This window comes from Harpia harpyja, chromosome 13, assembly GCF_026419915.1.
Source record: "Harpia harpyja isolate bHarHar1 chromosome 13, bHarHar1 primary haplotype, whole genome shotgun sequence".
NCBI lineage: Eukaryota > Metazoa > Chordata > Aves > Accipitriformes > Accipitridae > Harpia > Harpia harpyja.
The window spans coordinates 39,664,480-39,685,518 of NC_068952.1; the positions used below are offsets into that span (position 1 = coordinate 39,664,480).

General features: G+C 62.9%; 3 protein-coding genes across 6 annotated transcripts; 2 read left to right on the plus strand and 1 right to left on the minus strand.

Moving 5' to 3' along the window:
- Nucleotides 1-286: 286 nt before the first annotated feature.
- Nucleotides 287-5,854, minus strand: BAG4 (BAG cochaperone 4). 4 transcript variants are annotated; one of them, XM_052805674.1, is made up of 4 exons: nucleotides 5,737-5,854; nucleotides 3,507-3,767; nucleotides 2,901-3,143; nucleotides 287-1,811 (listed from the first exon to the last, which is right to left on the minus strand). In XM_052805674.1, the coding sequence occupies exons 1-4, from the start codon at nucleotides 5,809-5,811 to the stop codon at nucleotides 1,308-1,310; spliced, it is 1,083 nt and encodes a 360-aa protein (XP_052661634.1). In that variant the 5' UTR covers nucleotides 5,812-5,854; the 3' UTR covers nucleotides 287-1,307. The 4 variants fall into 4 exon arrangements, with proteins under 4 accessions (XP_052661634.1, XP_052661636.1, XP_052661635.1 ...); XM_052805676.1 differs by lacking the exon at nucleotides 5,737-5,854 and adding an exon at nucleotides 4,417-5,414; XM_052805675.1 differs by lacking the exon at nucleotides 5,737-5,854 and adding an exon at nucleotides 4,146-4,410.
- Nucleotides 5,855-5,955: 101 nt separating this feature from the next.
- On the plus strand, nucleotides 5,956-9,409 carry LSM1 (LSM1 homolog, mRNA degradation associated). Its single transcript, XM_052805681.1, has 4 exons — nucleotides 5,956-6,096; nucleotides 6,434-6,502; nucleotides 7,505-7,620; nucleotides 8,896-9,409. Exons 1-4 carry the CDS (start codon nucleotides 6,051-6,053, stop codon nucleotides 9,064-9,066), a joined length of 402 nt encoding a protein of 133 aa, XP_052661641.1. The 5' UTR covers nucleotides 5,956-6,050; the 3' UTR covers nucleotides 9,067-9,409.
- Nucleotides 9,410-10,923: 1,514 nt separating this feature from the next.
- LOC128150024 (G protein-coupled receptor kinase 5-like) lies at nucleotides 10,924-20,963 on the plus strand. The gene is given in 20 exon segments (XM_052805799.1): nucleotides 10,924-10,978; nucleotides 10,981-11,043; nucleotides 15,897-15,992; nucleotides 16,132-16,244; nucleotides 17,127-17,204; nucleotides 17,428-17,528; nucleotides 17,602-17,694; nucleotides 17,785-17,848; nucleotides 17,926-18,066; nucleotides 18,147-18,337; nucleotides 18,418-18,455; nucleotides 18,620-18,709; nucleotides 18,803-19,011; nucleotides 19,104-19,241; nucleotides 19,333-19,470; nucleotides 19,603-19,687; nucleotides 19,791-19,921; nucleotides 19,923-20,057; nucleotides 20,059-20,200; nucleotides 20,203-20,963. Coding segments are annotated over 20 exon segments (2,604 nt in total). The 5' UTR covers nucleotides 10,924-10,938; the 3' UTR covers nucleotides 20,721-20,963.
- Nucleotides 20,964-21,039: the final 76 nt, after the last annotated feature.

The window sequence follows — 21,039 nt, forward strand, 5'->3', positions numbered from 1 at the left end:
CAGGGCACTCCTAGCCTCGGGCGTGCCAAGATCCCTTCCAAAACACGGCTACCAGCCCTAGAGCCACGGCTGAAGGCTCCCGGAGCTTCTGCACTGCTTGGGAGGTGATGGGGGACACTGTACCCTGGCACCCCCCCCCAAACAAGCATTCTTGGAGGTAACTTGCTGCATTTATCCCTAACCTCAGCTGCTGAGACAGCCTGGCTGGTGTTTTGGTTACAGGCAGGTCTAAGTTACACAACATTGCCCACAACTTCTTTTGAAAGAAAAGAGACTTTGAGACGTCTTAATTACAAAATAACATTTAAAAGTTGTCAGGGTTTATTATCTCATCACACACAGTAATGATTCACTTAACATGTTGTAACCAAAAGGTTAACAGTAGGCTGAGCTGTTCCCTTCCCCTCTGTACTGTACAGTGCCACAAGTATGGCCTTTGCAGTGGAATACAAAACTTGCAGTATGTGGAAGGACATTACAATTAAAAAGTGGATTTTTACCCAAGTGACCTGGAAAGCATTTCCAAGCATCCTGCCGTTTCCAGTTGCTCTGCTGTGACATGGTTCCTCTGCTTGTACCTATCCTTTTGAGTGGCAGAACTACGATTTCCAGGCTGTGTTCCCATGTCCACGGCGGACACCACGGACTGGCTCTTCATGACAGAGGAGGAACAGCACGACACGACATCTGCTTGCATTGATGGGCTGCCAGCGTGGTCCCTTTCTGCAGCACTTCAGTGTTGCTACTTGAGTGCACTAAAACCAAACAAAACCCCATGATGACACACAAGTTTTTACGGTGAGGAAGCTGAAGCTGAAAATACACGCAGTGACTGACAAGCCCAGAGTCTTGGTTTGTGGCTGCACATTGCAGTGCCGTTGTGACCACATCTGACAAGTGTTCCGGCTTAAAGAACTGCTGAGGCTGCAGGAGGCACCTATAGATTGGGCCTGGTTTGGGGAACTTTGTACAGTGATTTTCTTCCTGCTGATGAAGAGGATGCGGACCCCCATGGAGAACTCTACAGCATAAGTACCTCAGGTGGTTCTGCTTTTCCAAAGCCTGGAACAAACAAACAATTCAGTTTGCTGCTTCAGACCTCTCTTAATTTGTCCACTGCCAAATTATTTGTTGGGGCCGGGCTTCTGAGGGGTTTTTTTGGTGGTTTTGTTTCGTTTTGGTTTTTTTAACTCAGGGCTTATTGCTATTCCATTGTCAATAGTGCGTAGCAGAAAGAGCTGAGATTTAACAGAACTAAAACTCTTTGGAACCTCAACAACATGCTGTGTGTTGTGGCTGATGTGCTTTCACAATCCCTTTCTTTCCAGTTTTTCCAGTATGGCCTGAATTCTGTGGACGGACTCTTTCCTGGCCTGCCGAACACTGTCCTGGCCACCAGTCTCGATGGAATCCAGTTCCAACAGCAGCTTGGTCAACATCTCCTCCAGAAGCCGGTAGGATTTATCTATCTTTTTTCCTACAAATTCATCCACCTCTTGCCCCAGCTGTTCAGCCTCCCCCATAATGTGGAGGATTCTCTGAATCTCTGGCTGGACGGCTGCAGAATTTGTTGAAGGCTGGTCACCAGGTTTAAAGCCAGCCTCCCGGTTCCCAGCCAAAAGCTTCCGAGATGCAGTGTCATACATTTGGGGCTGTGCGCTGTACTGCACCTTGGCATTTGAGGGGGATGGCTTGGCATTGAGTGGAGCGGCTGGCTTGTGGTCATTCATTGTCCCAGAGTGCTGGTGATTGACATCAGAATAGTAGTTGTGTTGGTTTGCATTTTGCTCAGGTTTGTTGTAAGCAGTATCCTACAGTCAGAAGAAGAAAAAATTTCTAAGTGCATTTCTCTTAAAGCCAGGGTTTTAATCTCTCATCTTGCACTCAGAAGGCAGGCAGGCAGGGCTGAGGGAATTGGGAGACAGGTGACACCGTGACTGCTTTGAGTTGTGCATGCCTGGGAGGACAGGGCAGATCGGGTTAGGCGTGACGTTACCAGGGATCTGGGCAGCATTTTCTAGACTGTCACACACCGTGATGTCATAACACGTCATGTTCCCGTGGCCTGGTTTCTGCGAGAAGTCCCAAAGAGGAACACAAAACCCACGCTCCAGTCCCTGGCTGTTAAAGAGCAGATCCCTGGCAAGAGGCACGTGTCTAGAAGAAACAGCGTGAGCCACTGGATGCTCACTACCCGTGAATAGTGAGATGCTAACTAGATTTCAGCACGGTCCCATTTGGATATACCAGAGAAGATACTTCTCTGCAGGTAGCACGCTTTTGAGCTGTTCCCAAGTAACAGCAGCCCCCATCCCCAAATCCCCCCATCAGGGCTGCTGCTGCACATGCCAGTGCTGCTGCCTGGGGACCAAACCTCCGGAGAGTCACTTGACTCCTGATCAAACGCAGGAAAAGCTGAGTTGAACAGACCCCACCAAATGCATAATTTCCTTTATTTTTTGCTTAAAACATTCCTCAGTAGAGGATCGCTGTGCCCAGAGCAAGCACTTGTAGAGGAATACTAGAGTCTGCTATACCAGAGTCTGCAAACTGACATACAGGTTAGTCCTACACTCTGTGCTGGAGGATTTCTGACAGTGTTCACTGCTTGAGAGAGAAGAGTTGGACAAGCGAGACGAGGTCTGACCCATTTCAAGACCTGCCCTGGGACAGCTGCTATCTCCAGTACCTTTCTGGAATTACAGCCGTGGACTTTGGTCTTCTGTATGCAAATAGGAGATTTTGCTGGCAGTACTCTGGATACCTGCTGCTTTGTTTCTACCTAAACTAGCTATGCTTGGAGAAAGGGGCATTCCCAGGAGACAGAGGCAGGTTTTGAGGAAAGCCGTATAACCTAGGAGGTCTGACGGCAGCACATGCTGTAGAAGCATCAACTGTACCTTTGAGTCCCACACGGGAGGGTGGGAAGAAGCTCCGCTGCCAGTCCAGGGTGGATGCGATTCGGAGACGAAGGGGTTCCCGTGCACCGAAGCAGCCGGCCACGCGTAACGTGGCTGCACCCCGTAGACGGTGGGGGGAGCCCACGTGTCCTCTGGGGGTCTGGGCTGTGGCGGAGGCCCCTGCACCGTGACCCCTGGATTGCTGTCTCCGTATGAATACTGCGGGATGGGCATTCCTGGGGTCTGCAAGAAGAGGGGGGAACAGGCGTGACCCCTGGAGTCACTCTGAGCACCACTCCCTCCAGACAGCCCTAGGAACAGCCGCAGCATCAGGCTTGCTGCCCGATTCCTGCTTTCCTAGCCCACAGGCTTGGAGTCTCTAGAGAACAGGGTGACCACCGGTTTTTCTAAGAATAAAACCAGGCAGGGCAAGCTGCTCAAGGCACAAGAGCCATTAGGACCCACGGATCCATCAGAGGAGGCACTGTGGGCTTTCCCTCTGCTGCGTCCCCATAAAACAACTTCTTGTGCCCCAGGAACTGCAAGCCCGGCAGCTGCACTGACACCGGGGCTGGAAATTACTCTGGCCGGTGCCCGGCCTCTTACCTGCGGTGGGGAGTAGCCAGGAACCTGCTGCCTCCTGAGCGAGGATCCTTCGGCGGGACAGTCCGGTGGGGCGTAGCTCCAGGGGGGAGCCGGCGACGAGGGCCGGTACATGCCGGTGGACTCCGCAGGGTAGGGGTTCCGAGAAGGCGCGGAGCAGTAGTACCCCCGTGTCTGCGGCAGGCCGGTGTAGTGCGGGGCAGCGCCGGGAGCCGGAGGATACGGGGGGCTGTAGGCTCCGTTTGCATAGGGAGAATCCATGGCCTGGGGAGAGGGGAAGAGCAGAGAAAAGGTGATGGGCCACAGACATGGGGCAGAGGGGCTCCGGTCTGGCCCAGCAGCAGCCCGGAGAAAGAGGACTGGCCCTTCCTGCAGCATTTAACTACGGAGTTCCTTTGTCCCCAAGCTGATTTGCCCCAGTTTTATGTTTTCCTGCTCTAACGTGGCTTTCTGTTGGCCACTGTCAATAAACGCCTGTCTGCCTCACGCTTTGGTCCCACTGCCCTCGCAGCACGCTCGGGGAGACAGGCAGTGTCAGGGGCTTTGTAGGGGGATAGACTTGTCTGGAGGGTGGGAAGAGAGGGGATACACTAAGCTTAACCATGCTTCCCTCGGCTAAGCTTTGCTCAGAAACGAGCGTACAATTTCTCACAGCAAGCAACTCTTAGGAGGTTCAACCACGTCAATGTAGTCACTGACTGGTGGATGAAAAACACTTCAGGAAAGTTAATTTCCTCTTTCAGTCATGCAAACAGAAATGATGCAAGCGGACGAGATCTACCAGTTCTGGGGCCCGAGGAGCAGGGTGTTCAGATCACCGAGCCGCAGGTCATGCTGCGGCCGCGGGAGCTGTCGGGTTTGAGAACTTGTCGTATGAAAGGTCTGTACGTCCAGAACATTTGTGAGAATTTACCTGAATACATTCAGGTAATCAATGTATATTGAACGTGAGCTTCCATCTAACCACAGAGGAGACAATGAAGCGTCAGGATTTCAGGAGCGCACAGATGACTCCCTGTAGCTTTGGGCAAAGCAGTTTTTTGCCCGCGAGCTGTTTCACGGAGGAGAGATTGTATCACCTGCGTGCTGGCGTTTATGAAAGAGCCGGATCAAACCTATATGTCCCATAGGATTAAAACAAACCACAGTTATGTCGGGACAGCAGACAACCTCTTTGGAAAGAGCAAAGCCCTTCTCTTCACACGGTATTTGCGCAACAGCCCCTAAAAAAAGCTATTCCTGCAATAAAAACAACAAATAATAGATCCAGGAAGAGCAAGTCATGGGACCGGGGCACAGCGGGACCGGCAATGCTTTTTTACCCCCCTCCACCGTGAGCTGCCGGCTCCTTTCTGCTGGTGGGATCGTTGTACAAATGCCGCCGCTCCTGCGGCTGGCACCTTTAGTCTGCCGTGCCTGCAAAGAGGGGGACGTGGCGGGGATCGGATCCTCAAGCCCCACGCTCACACCGGGGAAGAGGCAGTTCTGTCTGTCGGTGACGGGCCGGTTAGCCGGGACCGGGACACGTCCTGGCCGGCAATGCCCAGCTCTCGCCAGTCATCCGGGCAGCAAACCAGCTGAGGACGGCGGCATTTCCCCGGTGATCTCTTCATTAAAATACATGCCCTAGAAATGTCACCTTGAACTGGATACGAAGGTAAAACTTTACCACGTTCGTCGTTTTAGGTATTTTTTCTCCAGTTAAAACACCTGCCCGAACCCCACGGGACGGGAGAGCGGATTTATCATGCCAATGGAAATCAAGCGACGAGAGCGAAGAAAAATAAAGAGACTGGACTTAAGGCACGGGGGTGACGATGGGGACAGTCCGTCACGGCCGGGTGCGTTTTGGGGGAACAGCCACCGGCCGCGCAGAGCTGACCGGTACCGCCGGGCTCCGTCCCCGCACTGCTGCCCGGCCCGGGGGGGGGGGGGGGGGCGGGCGGAAGCCGCCCGGTTCCGTCCGCAGGGAGGGAAACTCCGCTGCCCGTTAACGGGGAGGGGCAGGGACAAGGGCTGCAGCCCTCCTCCGCCGGACGGCCCCGGGCGGGCAGCCGGCAGCACCCGGCCGGCCAAGGCCCGCGCCCCGCGGGGCTCTGCCCCGGCCCCTCTGCGGGCCGAGGGGACGGAGAGCCGGGGCGGGCTCCGGCCCCGGTGGCTCGGCTCAACGGCCGGTATCGGGGCGGCCGCCTTCTCTCCACCCCCGCGCCCCCACCCCCGCCCCCGCCGTTACCTGCGCCGCCGGCGGGCGGGGGGACCCGGGGGGCCACGGCGGGCCCGGCTCGGCGGCGCGGTCGCGGGGCTCCATGGCCGGCCGCCCCGCCCCGCCCCGCCGCCAATGGCCGCCGCCGCCCGCCCAGTCACCAATCGGCGGTCAGATCCCGCCCGGCACCCACCAATCGGCCGCCGCCCCGCGCGCACGGCCGGCGCGGCTTAAAAGGGGAGAGCCAGGGTGGGCCCCGCCCGGCGCCGGGGCGGTTCCGGGGCGGCGGCGGCGGCGGCGGCGGCGCATGGCGGCGCTTCCGCTGGGGGCGGCGCGGCGGCACCATGAACTACATGCCCGGCACGGCCAGCCTCATCCAGGACATCGACAGTGAGTGCTCCGCGGCGCCGGGCCCCTCCGGCAGCGGCCGGCTGGGGACCCCCTTCCCCGAGGGTACCGTCTCCCGTGGGACGGCCGGTCCCCGGGGGGGGGGGGTGGACTCCCTGCTTTTCCCCAGGGACCTGCTTCTCCCCCCGCCGTGGGCACCGGTCCCGCGTGGGGCTGCAGCAGAAGGCGTCCTCACTCCCCTTGGCGCTGCTGGGGCAGTTACCCGCACGTTACTGGCTTCCACACGCCGTATTGGGGGGGGGGGGCACGACACGGTACGGGGGGTGCTGATGCCCACGCGTGGCCGTGGCTGACCCTTCCCCTCTCCCCCCTGCCGCAGAGAAGCACCTGGTCCTGCTACGGGACGGCCGGACGCTCATCGGGTACCTGCGCAGCATCGACCAGTTCGGTATGTCTGTGCTGGGGGGGGGGGGGGGGGCTGCTGGGGGGGTGCCGAAGGTTTAGGCCGGGCTTTGGATGCGCTCCGGTGCCAGCCGTATGCAGGGGCTGGCGAGGAAGAGGAGGAGAACCCCGCCGTGCCCGTTGGCATGAGCTGGGCGATGCTCCCTTGCCCACCGGGGCCGTGCTGACCGGAGCAGCTCCCTTCCCGAACGGTGACTTAACGGTAAAGGGGGAGTTTGGATTCGGTGAGAGAGTTTCTTCGTTTCGTGGTCCCCGCTTCGTGCCGCGGCTGCGCTGCCTGCGGTAACGACCCCGCCGCGTGCCCGTGCAGGAGCGCACGTTTCCTTGGCTAAAAACAACACAAGCGTTACAAGAAATCAGTTTAGTCGTGCGCAGAGTGACGTGATTGCAGGTCGTGTTTTCAGAGTGTGTTTGTGTTGTGGATTAAACACCCGCCTGCGTGTACCCCCGGACTTGGTGCTTCACAGAGACTTTCCCAGAACTGGGTGCTTCCCCCCACTTCTGACTGTGTCCAGTGTTGATGCCTTGGCATCCCTTTTTGGGCAGAAACAGCCTGAGACACGTGCGGGTGATATTTGTGCTCACAAGCGAGTGTCTTGGTCCTTGCCCAGAACCTCCAGGACCAACAGTCCTTGTTTTCTCCGCTATTTTCGGCACGTGGTGCTTGGGTGGGCTCGGGCCCCGGTGGTCTGAGCTCGCTGCCCTGCCTGCGCAGGCTGCGGGAGCTGGGGGGCAGAGGCTGCCTCGTGGCACGGGAGCTGCCCCGCTGCTCCCGAGATGCTGCGTCTGTCCCTGCAGCCGCCGCGTTTCAGCCAGGGAGGGGGGGTCGGTGCCTTCAGTGATCTGGCTCAGAGGATCTGCCGAGAAGCGTGAAAGTGCCGGTGCCATCGCTGCTCTGGGTTTTCTGCCTGGCTGGGATGAGACGCCCTTCATAGCTAGAAAACACAGCAAAATATGGATTATTTTCTCTCTCTCTTGACTGCTGCAGCAAACTTGGTGTTGCACCAGACTGTGGAGCGCATCCACGTGGGCAAGAAGTATGGGGACATCCCTCGAGGCATCTTTGTTGTGAGAGGCGAGAATGTTGTTCTGCTGGGGGAAATAGTAAGTAAGCGGCTCCTTCTGCCTGCTCTCTGCCTGCTGCCGGCCCGGGGCAGCGGCTCCGCTGCGGTCTGGGACTGAGCTGGTGTGTTTGTGGTGATGCAACTCGAAGCAGTAGTGCTGAGGCAGACACTGGAGCTGGGTGTCCATCTGTCTGTCTGCTGTGAAATACAGTCACTGTCCCGTTGCAGGGGCTGAAATTTGAGGCCCCTCCCGGGGCCGGTTCAAGCTTGAACCATCCTGAAAAATGTCCCTGTGTATCTGAGGGCGGGGGGCAGAGGTGTTGTCCCGCAGCTGCAGCTCCTCTGGGATGACGTGAGGGATAAAGAGCAACACGTGGGCTGGCGAGCGGAGGGAGATGTGGGGAAGCCCTGGCCTGTGTGTGGCATTGCTGGAGGGTGTCATTAGTGGCTGCCTGTGGGGCTGTCACCTCCCTGCTGGCTTGGCACCAGGGGACACCGTCTGGGATGGGCTTGGGAAGAGTTGAGCGCCGTCTCGCTTGCTGTTTGCTTCGGCCCTTTGGGCTGAGCTCAGCCCAGCTGCTCCCTGGGAGCCCCCTGCCATGGACAGCTGTCCCGGGTGTCCTCGGCTGTCCCGAGGGTCCCTGCCCGCATCCCCACCCGTCGGGCTGCCTCCAGCACCTCTGTTCTGCATTGCCTCCGCCTTTTGATGGGACTCGTGGAAGACGTGTGGGCACAGGCTCACCGCAGGCCGGGGGCCTCCAGGGCTGGCCTGGAGGAGACTGTCCTGCACGCACAAATCTGTGACCGTGACCCAGGGAGAACCGAGCGTTTACAGGACCAAATCCCCGGGTTGCCTTTGAGCTAGTAAGCCCAGAGCTTGAGAGGCAGACCCTGCCATGGCTCGGCTGCTCACCTTGGGAACTGTCCCACTCCAACTTTGGCGAGAGCGATGGAGCACGTTGTCTGTGGCGCAGCGATCCCTGCTCCCCCCCACCAGGAGCACGGAGCCTGGCCAGGCGCTTGTAGGAAGTGCTCGGACATCACTGAAGCCCAAGCACACGAGAGGGGTGTATGTCAGTGTCCCAGTGGAGATGTGAGTGCAGATCCACCCCAGACCTTTGCCATCCCCACTGGTTTTTGGCCCCTCCAGACCAGCCCTGCCCTCGCTGGTGAGATGCTCTCGGCAGAGGCGATGTCGGCCCGGCCCCAAGCTGCGCCGTGGGCAGAGCGGTGCCCGGAGCATCCCATGAGCAGAGCTGCGTCTCTCGGCCGTGGCGGCTCCTTTACGGTGCTAAACGGGCTGTTTCTCTTGCAGGACCTGGAAAAGGAGAGCGACACGCCACTGCAGCAGGTCTCTATTGAGGAGATCCTGGAGGAGCAGCGGGTGGAGCAGCAGGCCAAGCAGGAGTCAGAGAAGCTGAAGGTGCAGGCGCTGAAGGAGCGGGGCCTCTCCGTCCCACGGGCAGACACCCTGGACGAGTACTAGATGTGCTGCCCCTCGGACCTTTCCTCCATGGCAGAGCGAGGGGTGCTCTGTGATCCGCCCACGCATGGGCAGATCTCTTTGGAAGGGTGGTTTTTATTTTCAGATTGTGTTTTCTGTGGCGCAGATAACTAAAAAAATATCATGCCTTTGGTTTCTCCTTGCGGAGAAGGAGGAGAGAAGGCATTCGGCTGCCCTGTGAGGTGGCCAGGTGCGCTGGGGAGTGCGAGCATTTGTGTTCAGGAGGCAAATGGCTTGGTCCTTTGGGTTTGTTTGCTTTTTCCTCCTCATGTGACTCTGGGTGAGAGTTTTCCTTGACGTGTAAATAAACCCTTAATCTCAACAATGATGGTTTTGCCTGTCTTCGGGACCTGATGCTTTCTCCTCTCTTGGGACAACTGCCCTCGTGCCAACTCTTGTCCCGGCCGGGTGCTGTGCAGCGGGGAAACGGGACCCTTGGTCCTGCCATGGGGTGGGCTCGCTCCAAGGAAAAGCTAAGGATATGGCGAGATCCCTCCCTCCGGGATGGGGAGCAGGACCTGGGTACCCCCTGCACCCCAACAAGGGCTGCTGGCTCCCCCTGCCCAGCTCCCCCCAGCCAGGCTGTGGCTGCTCCCCTGCAGCTGAGCCTACTAATTAATTATGTACTGACAAAGAGCTGCTGCACCTGGGGCACCGGCAGCCTCTCTGCCTCCGCAGCATCTCCTCACCTCAGTGCTCTGGAGGAGCTGGTGCGGCTGGGGCAGGTAGGAGAGTCCTTTGTGTCGAGCTTGTCCGGATGCTGTTTGGGGTGTTTGGTGATGGCAGTGGGTGGGAGACTTCTTGTGCTGCGGCGGTGGTAGTTAGCGGCAGCGGTTGCTTTTGGGTTGGCTTTGGGCAGCTGCCAGGCCGTGGGAGCCTCCTGCGTGCAGGAAGGGAAGAGCAAACCTCGGCGGCGAGCGGAGCGGGCTTTCCCTGCGAAACCTCTTTCAGTTCATTTCCCTGCAAAGTGAAACACTCTTTTGGGGAAGTGCCTGTGCTGGGGCAGGGGGGGGGTCCCCACGAGTGGGTTTTCTCTTCCAAAGTGGCTCATTTCTTTGCAGGACGAGCCCTGCTCTGCTTGCTGGTGCATGCACTGACTACGAACTGGTCTGACTGCAGCCCTCCTGCAAAGCAAAGAGCCAACACAGACAGGCCTGGCCCCCCCCTCGCCGGCTGGGTAGCCCAGAAACGCGTTTCCCTGCACCCTGCAGCGTGGGCTTCTTGCTTCTGGGGAGAAAACGCTTCTTCCCTGTTGTGTTTACTCATGTAGGCTCGAGTGGGATATTGTGAGTTTGGTGGTAGAAAAGGCATAAACAAGGAAATGCAATTTCTTGCCTTAAAAAAAAAAAAAAAAGAAAAAAAAGGCTTTATGGAGATGGTGGTGGCTCCTGCAGCTGGAAAATCTCTGCTGGGAGGAAACGGCTTTTTTGGTTTCGTTGTTCTGCTGCCCCGCGGTGCGGGTGGGACGGGGCTCCCCTCCCTGTCGGTCCGGGGTCTCGTTTCTGGGGGCTGCAGGGTGCTGGGTGGGAGGAGGAGGAGGAGGAGGAGGAAGGCTGCTCTGCTGCAGCCTGCTGCTGGGGGTCCCGGGGTCGGTGCCGCCACCCCCATGGGGGGGGGGGGGTGCAAGGAGCCGGTGCCTCCCGACCCCCAAATGGGGGGGGGGGGGGGGAGATCCCCAAAGTGGGGTGGGCGCTCCCATGCGGCGGGGCGCGGCGCTGCCCCTTACATAAGCCCGTGACGCCAGGGGGCGGCCCGTGACGTCACGGCGGTGACGCACCCCCGGAGGCGGCCGGTTGCGGCGGGAGGCGGCCGGACCGCCCCGCGCCGCCGGGCCGGGGCAGCGCCGCGCCGGGCATGGTGTGCGGGCGGCGGGGCTGCTCCGCCGGCCCCCCCCCCCGCCCCGCGCCATGGAGCTGGAGAACATCGTGGCCAACACCGTCCTGCTGAAGGCCCGCGAAGGTACCGCGCCCCCCCGGTCCCCGTTCCCATCCCGGTCCCCGTTCCCATCCCGGTCCCCGTTCCCACGCTGCATCCCGGCTCCCCTCCCCACGCACCCTCCCCGCACCGCCACCTCCCAACGGGCACCCTCGGCCAGGGTCACTCCACGCACCCCCCCCCCCCCCCACGGGCACCCTGGGACCCCTCCGTCAGCGGTGGTGGGTGCCTGGGTGGGCTTATCCCGGTTGGCATCACCGAGCCCCCGGGAGGGGATGGCTGCACCGCCGCCGTGCCCGGTGCTGTGGGACGCGTCCGTCCGTCCCACCCACCCTGCAGACCCAGGGACACGGGGCAGAGAATTTAAAAAGCGATTGAGGTGCCGTTTCCCCAAGCGTCGCGTGTGCCGAGACACCCCGGGTCGGCCGAGAGCCGCTCTTGTGCGTCCGTCTGTCCGTCCGTGCCAGCGGGACGTGTCTGGCGTGGACGGGGCTCGCGCGAGCAAAACTTTGCTGGTGCCAGGACGGCTCGGTGCAGGCCTGAGCGAAAACGGGCGCTGCCAGGAAAAACACGGCCTTGCCGGTGCGCCGGCGGAGTCGGGGTGGTGCCGGCGCCGCCGCCCCGGTTTGAGCTCTGCCAGCAGCTGGGGTGAGGCCTGGGGGGGCGAAAGGCGACGGGCGTCCGCTCCCCTGCAAAAGCGGGGCTTGGCACGGGCTCCCGGGGGAGCGCGGGCGCCTTTGTTTGCTTTTGGTTTCCTTTGGAAAGCCGGCGCCCTCGTTGCTAAACCTTCGTGACCGAAAAGCAAACGGCCCTCAGAGCCACTGGCGCAGGCGAGGGCGGGGGACAGGGCGGCTTGGAGGTGATCCTATTTATTTTTTTTTTTTTAAATCCTCGTCTTCCAAAGGTTTCCTTACCCCCATCGCAGCTGCTTCCAGCAGCACTGGAGACACCATGGGGATGGCTCACGTGCAGGGGTCGGAGAGGTGCCAGTGCCCTCGCCAAGGCGGGAGAGGTTTGGCGATGGGAGCTCGGAGCAGCCGGCCAGGCGTTCGCACCGATGCTCCTGGCTCGGGGCCGGACCCTGCTCCTGTCCCATGGGATGCACGACGACCGCCAGCGTGAGCTGGAGCCTTGTCCGAGCCGGAGCTGGAGAAGGGGGTTTTGGCCTCAGGAGCGAGGGGAGCTCTGCTGCCATGGGCACCAAACGGGTTAATGTCGGTGTGCGATGGCTGCCGGAAGCCGGGAAGCGGAGCGGGACGAGGGCTGGGTCCTGGCCGGGCAGCTGCTTCCCTCCTGGGCAGCGTGGGGAGGACCGGAGCCGCCTCAGCGGAAAGCTGAGACCCCACCGGCCATGGCTGAGAGGTCCCCACACTTGGGGGTCGTGGGCTGGCCTCGTGCTGGAAGCCGTGGGGGGCTCGGCGAGGTCCAGCCCCGGCACCCCGGAGCAGCCGTCGCTGCTGCCTGTAATTGCATTTGGCCAAATTCCTCCATCCTCGGGGTGCGCTGGGGGGGCTCGGCCTGGGCAGGTGGCCCCGCACCCCTGGTGCTTTTTTGGGGTGCCGGCAGCAGCGGTCTCGAACCGCAGGCAGCATCAGACCCAGCGTTCGGACGCGGCGTGTGTGGGTGCCAACACCCACTGGTGTGGGTGGGCTGGGCTGTGGGTTTGGGGTCTCCGTGGCTTGAGGGGCTCCCCAAGCTGCTGCCACCCGCTGCGCCCCTCGGAAGGGCCTTGCTGTGCTGCAGGACCCCTCGCTTTGGCCTCGTGACCCTTCCTGCTGTGAACCCGGGGGCTTTGCCCCACAAAAGGTGGCCTGGGGGGGGCTTTTCCCCCCACCCGGCCCCACGAGGGCTGCAGGGGTCTCTGGCCGGCCGGACTCCCTGGGCTTCGTGTTCCGCTCTCTGCTGGGGCCGCTGGAGCTTTCGAGGGAGAACTGACGTCCCCGAGGGCTCCTAAAGCTCGGGGAGCCGAAAGGGCTTGTCCGCCCGCGGAAGTGCCCGGGATAAAAACCCAGGAGCATGCGGGCGCAGAGGAGATAACAGACGGTGAGTAAGGCTTTATGGCTCACCAGGGCGGGGGCAGCCAGGTCCACACCTCGCCGGGCATCGATGCCATCTCACCATGCACCGGCTGGCGATGGGGGACCTGGGGGGGGACACGCTCCTGCCTGCCATGGGGCTTTCGCTGCCAGCAGCTATGTTGGTGTAATGCACCTCCCCGCGTGTGCCATGCCATTTGGTACGTTGGCTCCTTTCCGCTGAGGAACGGTCTTATTTTGCTTTCAGCAGCTTTTCTGGTTGCCGCGGTCAGTTCGGTAGCATCCTCGCAGGATTTCCCGGCACGGTTCGCTGGGGGGGAGCGGGGCTGAAGCGAGCGCTGATTTCTCATTTTCTCTTTCCTGCTGCGTCCCGCTGCCTGGCAGGCGACTGGCTCTTGTTTGTACAGGCAGGGAGCAGGCAGCGGTGGGATGCCCCAGCACGGCTGCTGGCTGCTCCCCACATGTCCTCTTTCCCACATCCCTACAGAGGATGCTGTAGGAGAAGGGCTGGACATCTCCGGGATGTCCCCACGGGTGCTCTGCTGTCCATCACCAAGGGGTTCATGCTGGCCAGGGGGTGGCTGTGCCGGGGCCCCCCCGCCCTGCCTGCAGCCCCGTGCCAGGCCAGGAAGGGCTGCCAGCCCTTCGTGCGGCTCCGTCGCCTGCCGGGATCCTGCTCCACCCCGGGAAGCCGAGGCGAGGGCAGGGTCGCTTCCACAGGGGGGCTGTGGGCGGCAGTGGGGGACGTGGGCTGGGGTGGTCCTGCCCCACGGGGCGCTGGGCTTGGGGCTCAGTGCCTGCACCTCCCCACGGGTGCCCTGCCCGCAGTGGAGATGGCAACCGTGTCTCCTTTTCTGGCCGGTGTGGAAAGCCACCTGGGTTGCCATGGCATGGGGGGGGCCCCACTTCACAGGTCCAGGGCCGTGGGGTGCAGCCTGATGCTCTGGGATGAGAAGGGGGACCTGAAACCCCCGGGAGCAGCCGTGTGCGGCAGGAGCAGACTGAGCGCTCGCCGGAGCTGCCGCCTGCCCGGGGGGTTTGTGCTAGCTCAGCACAAGGATTGTATAGATTGTTTTTCTCCCTCTTTACTTTGAGGTCTTTGGGTCTCGCACAGGCTCTAGCTCCATGTCCTGGTGGGACGCATGTCTCGGCTTCCCTCGCTGCGGTGACCGGCTGGGGAGGGAACAGGACGGGTTTTGCTTTGCCTGAGCACACTACGGGGGGAGGAGCGGGTCCCATACCGAGCCCCGCTCCCCCTTTGCCCTCGGTGGGAGCCGGGGTGGCTCTGCTGCGGGTTGGTTTTGGTGCAATTTCACCCAGGGATGCACTGGGGATATGGTGCTCTTCCCCGCTCGGCCTGGCTGTGCCGTGCCTGGCACAGGGGGAACCAGACCAGGGAAGGAGGATGCTGCAGCAGGAGCCTGTGTGGACGCAAAACACTTCTGACTTGAACCTCCCCGTGTGCTCCCCTCCCCTCCTTCCCACCCGGCCCCCAGCCTTTCCCCAGTGGCACCGTCCCAGCCCGCAGCGAGCTCTGGCAGAGCCTGGCCGAGAGCATGTCCCCGGGGCTCAGCCGGGGAAGATGCGTTGGGATGCGGGTGATGAACGTTAATTTATTTTTATTGTCTCAGCAAACAAGTTGAAATTTGGAAGGAGCGCCGTAAAACGTTGGGCGGTGCAGGGTGCCCGGGGCTGATACCTGCGTAGTCTGTGGAAGAGGCAGGGAGGGAACTGCATGGGCAGCGTGCTGCTGAGCCCGGCCACGAAACTGCGGCCTCTGAGCATCCCCATGAGGTCAGATGGCTCCTGGGGCGGGCGGAGGGTCCTTGCCTGGGCATCACCCCTTTGCCAGCCCCCCGGGGGGCTCCAGCCTGGGCACCGCGGGGCGAGGGGAACGGCTGCCCCTCTTCCTCGGGCGCCGAGCGCTCAGGACCCCGTGCCGCCGGTGTCGGGGTGAGCGGGGTGCCCGGGGACCCGCGCCCTCTCGCCGCCGAGGCTGCTCCGCTGGCTGGCGCGGGGCAATTCCTGCCGGAGGAAGCGAGCCGACGACGGCAGGAAGCTCTGCCCGGCCGAAACGCCGTCCCCGCCGGAGCCCAGCACCGTGGCGTCCCGCGGGCTCGCCTCGGCGTCACCGGGGCCGGCGGCGGGCGGTGCTGGCCGGCCACCAGCTCAGAGCCGCGCTGATGTCAGGTCCCTGCAGGGATGACTTCACGCGCCAAGCATCCGCCCGTGAGCCCGGCAAGAGCGGCTGCTGCTATGGATGGGGTCATCCTTCTGCCCCCTCCTCGTCCCCGCAGGGTCCCCGTCCCCAAGGAGGCAGAGGCCGGGCTGCTGCGGCCCCGCGTGCAGGACGAGGAGCTCGGCGGGGAGATAAGGAAACCAGATGTTTACGGGAGGGTGCGACGCGATGGCCGCAGCATTGTTCGGGGAGGAAGCCTGCGCCCGCCAGGCTCGGCCTCCCCTGGCGCCGGGTGATGCCGAGGGGGATCCCGTTCCTGCCCTGGAGAGGGGCTGGGGGCTGTGACCGGGTGGGGATCCCCTCGGCTGTTTGGGGTGAGGGTCCCCTCGGGGGTCAGAGCCCTCTCCAGGGCTGAGGGTCTGTTTTGCCACGTGGCTTTAGAGTTGCCCAAAGCCCCAGTGCTGGCGGTGTGCGGGTACGTGCGTGAGCGATGGGTTTTGGGGACCAGCAGTGGTGGGATGGGGGGAAACCCCAAACCGGGCGGCTCTGCAGAACTGGGCAGGAGTTCTGTCGCCCCGTTCCCCCCCGTCGCCAGCCGGGCTGGGGCAGCGATGCCCATCCTACCTGTGTGACCTCTTTTCCCTGTCCCCCCCCCACTGCAGGAGGTGGCGGCAAGCGGAAAGGCAGGAGCAAGAAGTGGAGGGAGATCCTCCGATTCCCGCACATCAGCCAGTGCGATGAGCTGCGAAAGGGCCTGGGTGAGCCGGGGAGGGCACCGGCAACCGGCCGACGGGTCCCGACACGGCACCGGGTCGCGGCCGCGCTGGTGGCACGGCGGGCGCGCGGCCGCGGCACGTGCTCGGCACGGTGCGTGGCTCATCCCGCCTTCCCTTGCAGAGCAGGACTACGGCAGCCTGTGCCAGAAGCAGCCCATCGGCCGCCTGCTTTTCCGGCAGTTCTGCGAGACGCGGCCGGAGCTCCTGCGCTGTATCCGCTTCCTGGACGCCGTGGTGAGGGACCCCGCGGGATGCCACCGTGCCGGCTCTGCTGGGGGACGGTGACACGCAGAGGCGTTTTCCCGGGATGGGGCTGGTGGGGGTTTTGCCGAGTCCCGTGGCAGGTTTGCAGCGTGAGCCCCAGGGCAGTGGCTGGGGAGAGGTACCCGGGGGGGGGGCTGCAGGGGAGGCAGAGACCACCCCATCCCAGTGCGCTGTGGGTTTCTCTCTGGGTCGTGCCGGAGGAAAGGGAGCTCTCTGTCCCAGCAAGTTCAGAAAGCTGCCGGAGAACCCATCCACGCCTGCTGCGAGGTTTACCCCGGTGCCGGGAGATTTCAGATGCTGGCGAATGGGAAACAAGAGCCTCATAAAATGATCCGTGTTTCCCATTACTGCACGGTTTGTGTCAGCAGCGGGTGCGTACCCTGCACAGCGGGGTTGGTTTTCCAGGGGGGCCGGGGGCCTCGGGGGGAGCAGCTGGAGCCTCCCCGGTGTGCAGAGACCTGACAGCTCTGGGGGCTGCTAATGGGAAACACATGGCTGTAAAACGGCCCCTGCTTGTGCCGGCTCTTAGAGCTCTTGCAGGACATTTTCTTCCCCCTTTTGAATAAGTAGAGCTGCTGGGGCTGCAGCGGGCCTGGGTCTGGCAGCCTGCTCCCCTGCCCCGCTCCTCTACCTGCTGTGGGGAGCAGTGGGGGGACCCCCTAAGGCTGCCAGCACTGCTGTGAGCCCCCAGTACAGGCAGCTGCCTGTGGCATGGGTGCAGACAGCTCCCTTGCCCTGCGGCCGGGGCAGGCGTACCTCGTTTGGGGAGGCTGGGGGCTCGGTGGGGGGCACAGGGCAGAGCCATGCCCGGTGCCGCTGTCTGCAGCATCCTCCTCTCCCCGGGCATCCCAGGCGGACTACGAGCTCTCCCCGGATGAGAAGCGGAAAGAGATGGGGGAAGAGATCATCCGCCGGTTCCTCAAGCAGGAGGTGAGTCCCTGGGGGGCTTTTCCACCCCAGACAGCCAGAGCAGGACGGGATGAGGATGGGATGGGAGCAATGGCAGCGGCGGGGGGTCCCTTGCTGGCCACGGAGCCACGTCCCCACTCTCCGGGCATCCCGGTGGCACCCATCGCCCAGCCGGGATCGTGGGTGGGATGCAGGAGCGATGCACCCTGGGGTGTGGGTGTCCATCCATTGCTCCCCTCGGCAGTCCCCGGATTTCCTGCCCGAGGTCGGCCAGCCCCACGCCAGCCGGTGCCTGCAGGACCTGCAGAAGAGCCCCTGCAAGGACCTCTTCAGCAGCTGCCTGCGGTGAGTGCCCTGCCCGGGGACGGGCGTCTGGGGGGGCTGCGGGCAATGCCGACCATCCCCTCTCCCCCCACAGCCCCCTGCATGAGTACCTGAGCGGGGACCCCTTCGACGACTACCGGGACAGCATGTATTTTGACCGGTTCCTGCAGTGGAAGTACCTGGAGAGGTGAGCAGGGAGGTCTGGGGGGGTCCGAGGGGTCTTGGGGGGCGTCCGGGGGGGCAGCAGGGCTGATGTGCCCGGGGCTGTGTGTTTCAGGCAGTCGGTCACCAAGGACACGTTTCGGCAGTACCGGATCCTGGGCAAGGGTGGTTTCGGAGAGGTACGGCCATGGGGGGAGGAGTGGGGGGTGATGGCGGGCTGGTGGGGGCTCACCCCACCGCTGTCCCCCCCCCCCAGGTGTGCGCCTGCCAAGTTCGGGCCACGGGGAAGATGTATGCCTGCAAGAAGCTGGAGAAGAAGCGGATCAAGAAGCGGAAAGGGGAGGCGATGGCCCTGAACGAGAAGCAGATCCTGGAGAAAGTCAACAGCCGGTTCGTGGTGCGTGTCGTTCTCCCCTGGGGGGCCAAGGAGCCGGGGGGGGGCCGGGGCCGGTGCTGACGGCCGGGGTGGGCGCGCAGGTGAGCCTGGCGTACGCCTACGAGACGAAGGACGCGCTCTGCCTGGTGCTGACCATCATGAATGGCGGCGACCTCAAGTTCCACATCTACAACATGGGCAACCCTGGCTTCGAGGACGAGCGTGTGGTTTTCTACGCGGCGGAGATCTGCTGTGGGCTCCAGCACCTGCACCAGGAGGGCATCGTCTACCGGTGAGCGGGACGTAGGCATGGGGCCGGTGGGGCGGCTGGACAGGACCGCTCTGTGCTGAGCCATCCGTCTGTCCCTGCAGGGATCTGAAGCCGGAGAACATCCTGCTGGATGATGATGGTGAGGAGGGAGCTGCTGGGTCTGGCTCTGCCCATGCTCTTGGCTTTGGGGATGGGTCTCTGCGTGCCTCCTGGGGGCTCTCTGGCTGTGTTTTGGGGAGGACGTGCAGGGATGTGGGGTGGCCCTTCCCTGGGGTGCTGCCCTCAACCCCCTTCCTGCCCCAGGTCACATCAGGATCTCCGACCTGGGGCTGGCTATCAAGATCCCTGAGGGCGAGACCATCCGTGGCCGCGTGGGCACCGTCGGCTACATGGGTGAGCGTGGGGGCTGCGCCAGCTGGGCTGGCCCGGGGGTCCCCGTGCTGCGGCGTGCCTGGCCACTGATGGGTTCGGGACCGTGCCTCGCAGCCCCGGAGGTGATCAACAACGAGCGCTACGCCTTCAGCCCCGACTGGTGGGGTCTGGGCTGCCTGGTGTACGAGATGATCGAGGGGCAGTCGCCCTTCCGTGCCCGCAAGGAGCGGGTGAAGCGGGAGGAGGTGGAGAAGCGGGTGCAGGAGGACCAGGAGCTGTACTCGGACAAATTCAGCGAGGATGCTCAGGCCATCTGCAAGCTGGTGAGCTGGGGACCCGGGAACCTGCTGGTCCCCACGGCGGGGGCTGGGGTGGGCTCCATCCTCCCGCCGTGACCACCCGTCCCCCTCCCCAGCTCCTGGCCAAGGACCCCAAGCAGCGGTTGGGCTGCGGGGCCGACGGGGCGGCCGAGGTGAAGCGGCATCCCTTCTTCAGGACCATCAACTTCAAGCGCCTGGAGGCCGGCATCATGACGCCCTCCTTCGTGCCAGACGTAAGGGGCAGGGCAGGGGTGGGCACCCGCTGGGGGGGGGGGGGTGAGCCCCATTCCCCCCCCTCCGCCGACAGCTCTCCGGCTCCCGCAGCCCCGGGCGGTTTATTGCAAGGATGTGCTGGACATCGAGCAGTTCTCGACGGTGAAGGGCGTCAACCTGGACCAGACCGACAATGATTTCTACGCCAAGTTTGCCACCGGCAGCGTCTCCATCCCCTGGCAGAATGAGGTACCGGGGGTACAGGGCACGGGGGGGGTTCCACCCTGCTGCGGGGCTGCCTGTGCCTGCCCCCACGGTGACCCGACCCCCCCAGATGATCGAGACCGAGTGCTTCAAGGACCTCAATGTGTTCGGACCCAGCGGGACCCGCTCCCCCGACCTGGACTGGAGGCAGCTGCCCGAGCCCCCCAAGCGCAGCCTTCTGCAGAGGCTTTTCCGACGCCACGTAAGAGACGGGGCGGGGGGTATTTTTGGACGGAGGTTGCCCTGGGGTCTCCCCGAAACCCCCCTGGCTCACTGCTTGCCGTCTGTCTGTCTGTCCCTCGCAGCCAGCCGACTACACCATCGGCACCACCATCCACCCCTCCTACCCGGCCGCTGTGAACTCGCACCCTCCCGCGGCCAACTCCGCCTGCCGAGCCACGGCACCGGCACCGTCCTGACCCCTTTTGCCATCCCGGGGGGAGCCTCCGGGGCCAGGCAGCCCCCAGCCCCCCCCCCAGGCCCTCTCAGGGTTATCTCGGACCAGCGCTGGGGCCGGGATCTCCGGGGATGCTCGTAGAGGCGAGGCGGGATGCTGGCGCAGATGGATGCGGGCTGTGGGCATGGGCAGGGGGTGATGGAGGGGCAACGGGGCAGGAGCAGAATCTGCCCGACCCCAACCCTGGCAGCTTCCCGGCCCCCTTTCCCCCAGCCCTGCAGCGCATCCAGCCTGTTCTTGGGGGCTCCCGCTGCAGGACCAGCCCCCCCCCAGCCACTGCCAGGGGAAGGGGCCAGAGCAGGGACCTATTTTTGCTGCGTTTGAGCCCGTTATCTTATCGCTGGCTCAGTGCCTGACTTCTGCGGGCACGGGGGGGCTGCGAGTTTATCTGTGCTCTCCAAATAGAAACAAAGGCAGCCTTGGAGTGGGGGGGACACCCCCCGGCTCCCCCCGGCCATGCCACAGGAGGGATGGGGTCGCCCCGACAGAGCCCCCCCCTCTTTGGGGGAAACACAGCCTCCCCCCTCCTGCTCCGGCCATCACAATGTGTGAAACGGGCTCAGAGAAGGGAGTTTTCTCGAATGTGGCTGAACTGGGGGTGGGCGCGGGGTCGGGGGCTCCTTCCATCCTCACGGGACAGCTCAGGGCAGCCTCGGGGTGCCCCAGCCTTGCGCAGGGCTGGTGGGGTGCACAAGGGCACAGCACCCATGGGGCTGGGCGTGCGAGGAGCAGCGAGCACGTGTGGGTGTGCGAGGGGCAGGCGGTGCACGTGGGGTAGAGTGTGCAAGGGACAGCGCGTGTGGACGTGCGAGGTGGGCTGGGGGGGCTGTGCTGCGGGTGAGTGGGTGCTGCGGGCGCCCAGGCTCCCCGGCTTTTGGGTCCCGGTGAATCTCTGCCTCCGGCGCCTTTGGTTTACATTCGATCCGGTTTTGTACATTTGTAAACAGTTGTAAATATTTGTACGTTGAGCGCCTGGATGTACATTTTTAAGCAAAAAGCTGCAAACGGAGCCGTGTGGCGACTTTGTATGGGGGGTGTTTTATGGGGGTCGGGGACCCAGCGGGGGCTTTCTCAGCCGTTTTACCTCCCTCAGCGTT

Coding starts and splice junctions, on each gene's coding strand:
- BAG4 (XM_052805673.1), bottom strand. CDS start 3,881: ATGCTGCAGGAAGGGCCAGTCCTCTTTCTCCGGGCTGCTGCTGGGCCA. Junction 3,144..3,506: donor CTGGCTACTCCCCACCGCAG/GTAAGAGGCCGG, acceptor CTCTTCTTGCAG/ACCCCAGGAATGCCCATCCC. Junction 1,812..2,900: donor CTCCCGTGTGGGACTCAAAG/GTACAGTTGATG, acceptor TTCTGACTGTAG/GATACTGCTTACAACAAACC.
- LSM1 (XM_052805681.1), top strand. CDS start 6,051: ATGAACTACATGCCCGGCACGGCCAGCCTCATCCAGGACATCGACA. Junction 6,097..6,433: donor CCTCATCCAGGACATCGACA/GTGAGTGCTCCG, acceptor CCCCTGCCGCAG/AGAAGCACCTGGTCCTGCTA. Junction 6,503..7,504: donor GCGCAGCATCGACCAGTTCG/GTATGTCTGTGC, acceptor TGACTGCTGCAG/CAAACTTGGTGTTGCACCAG.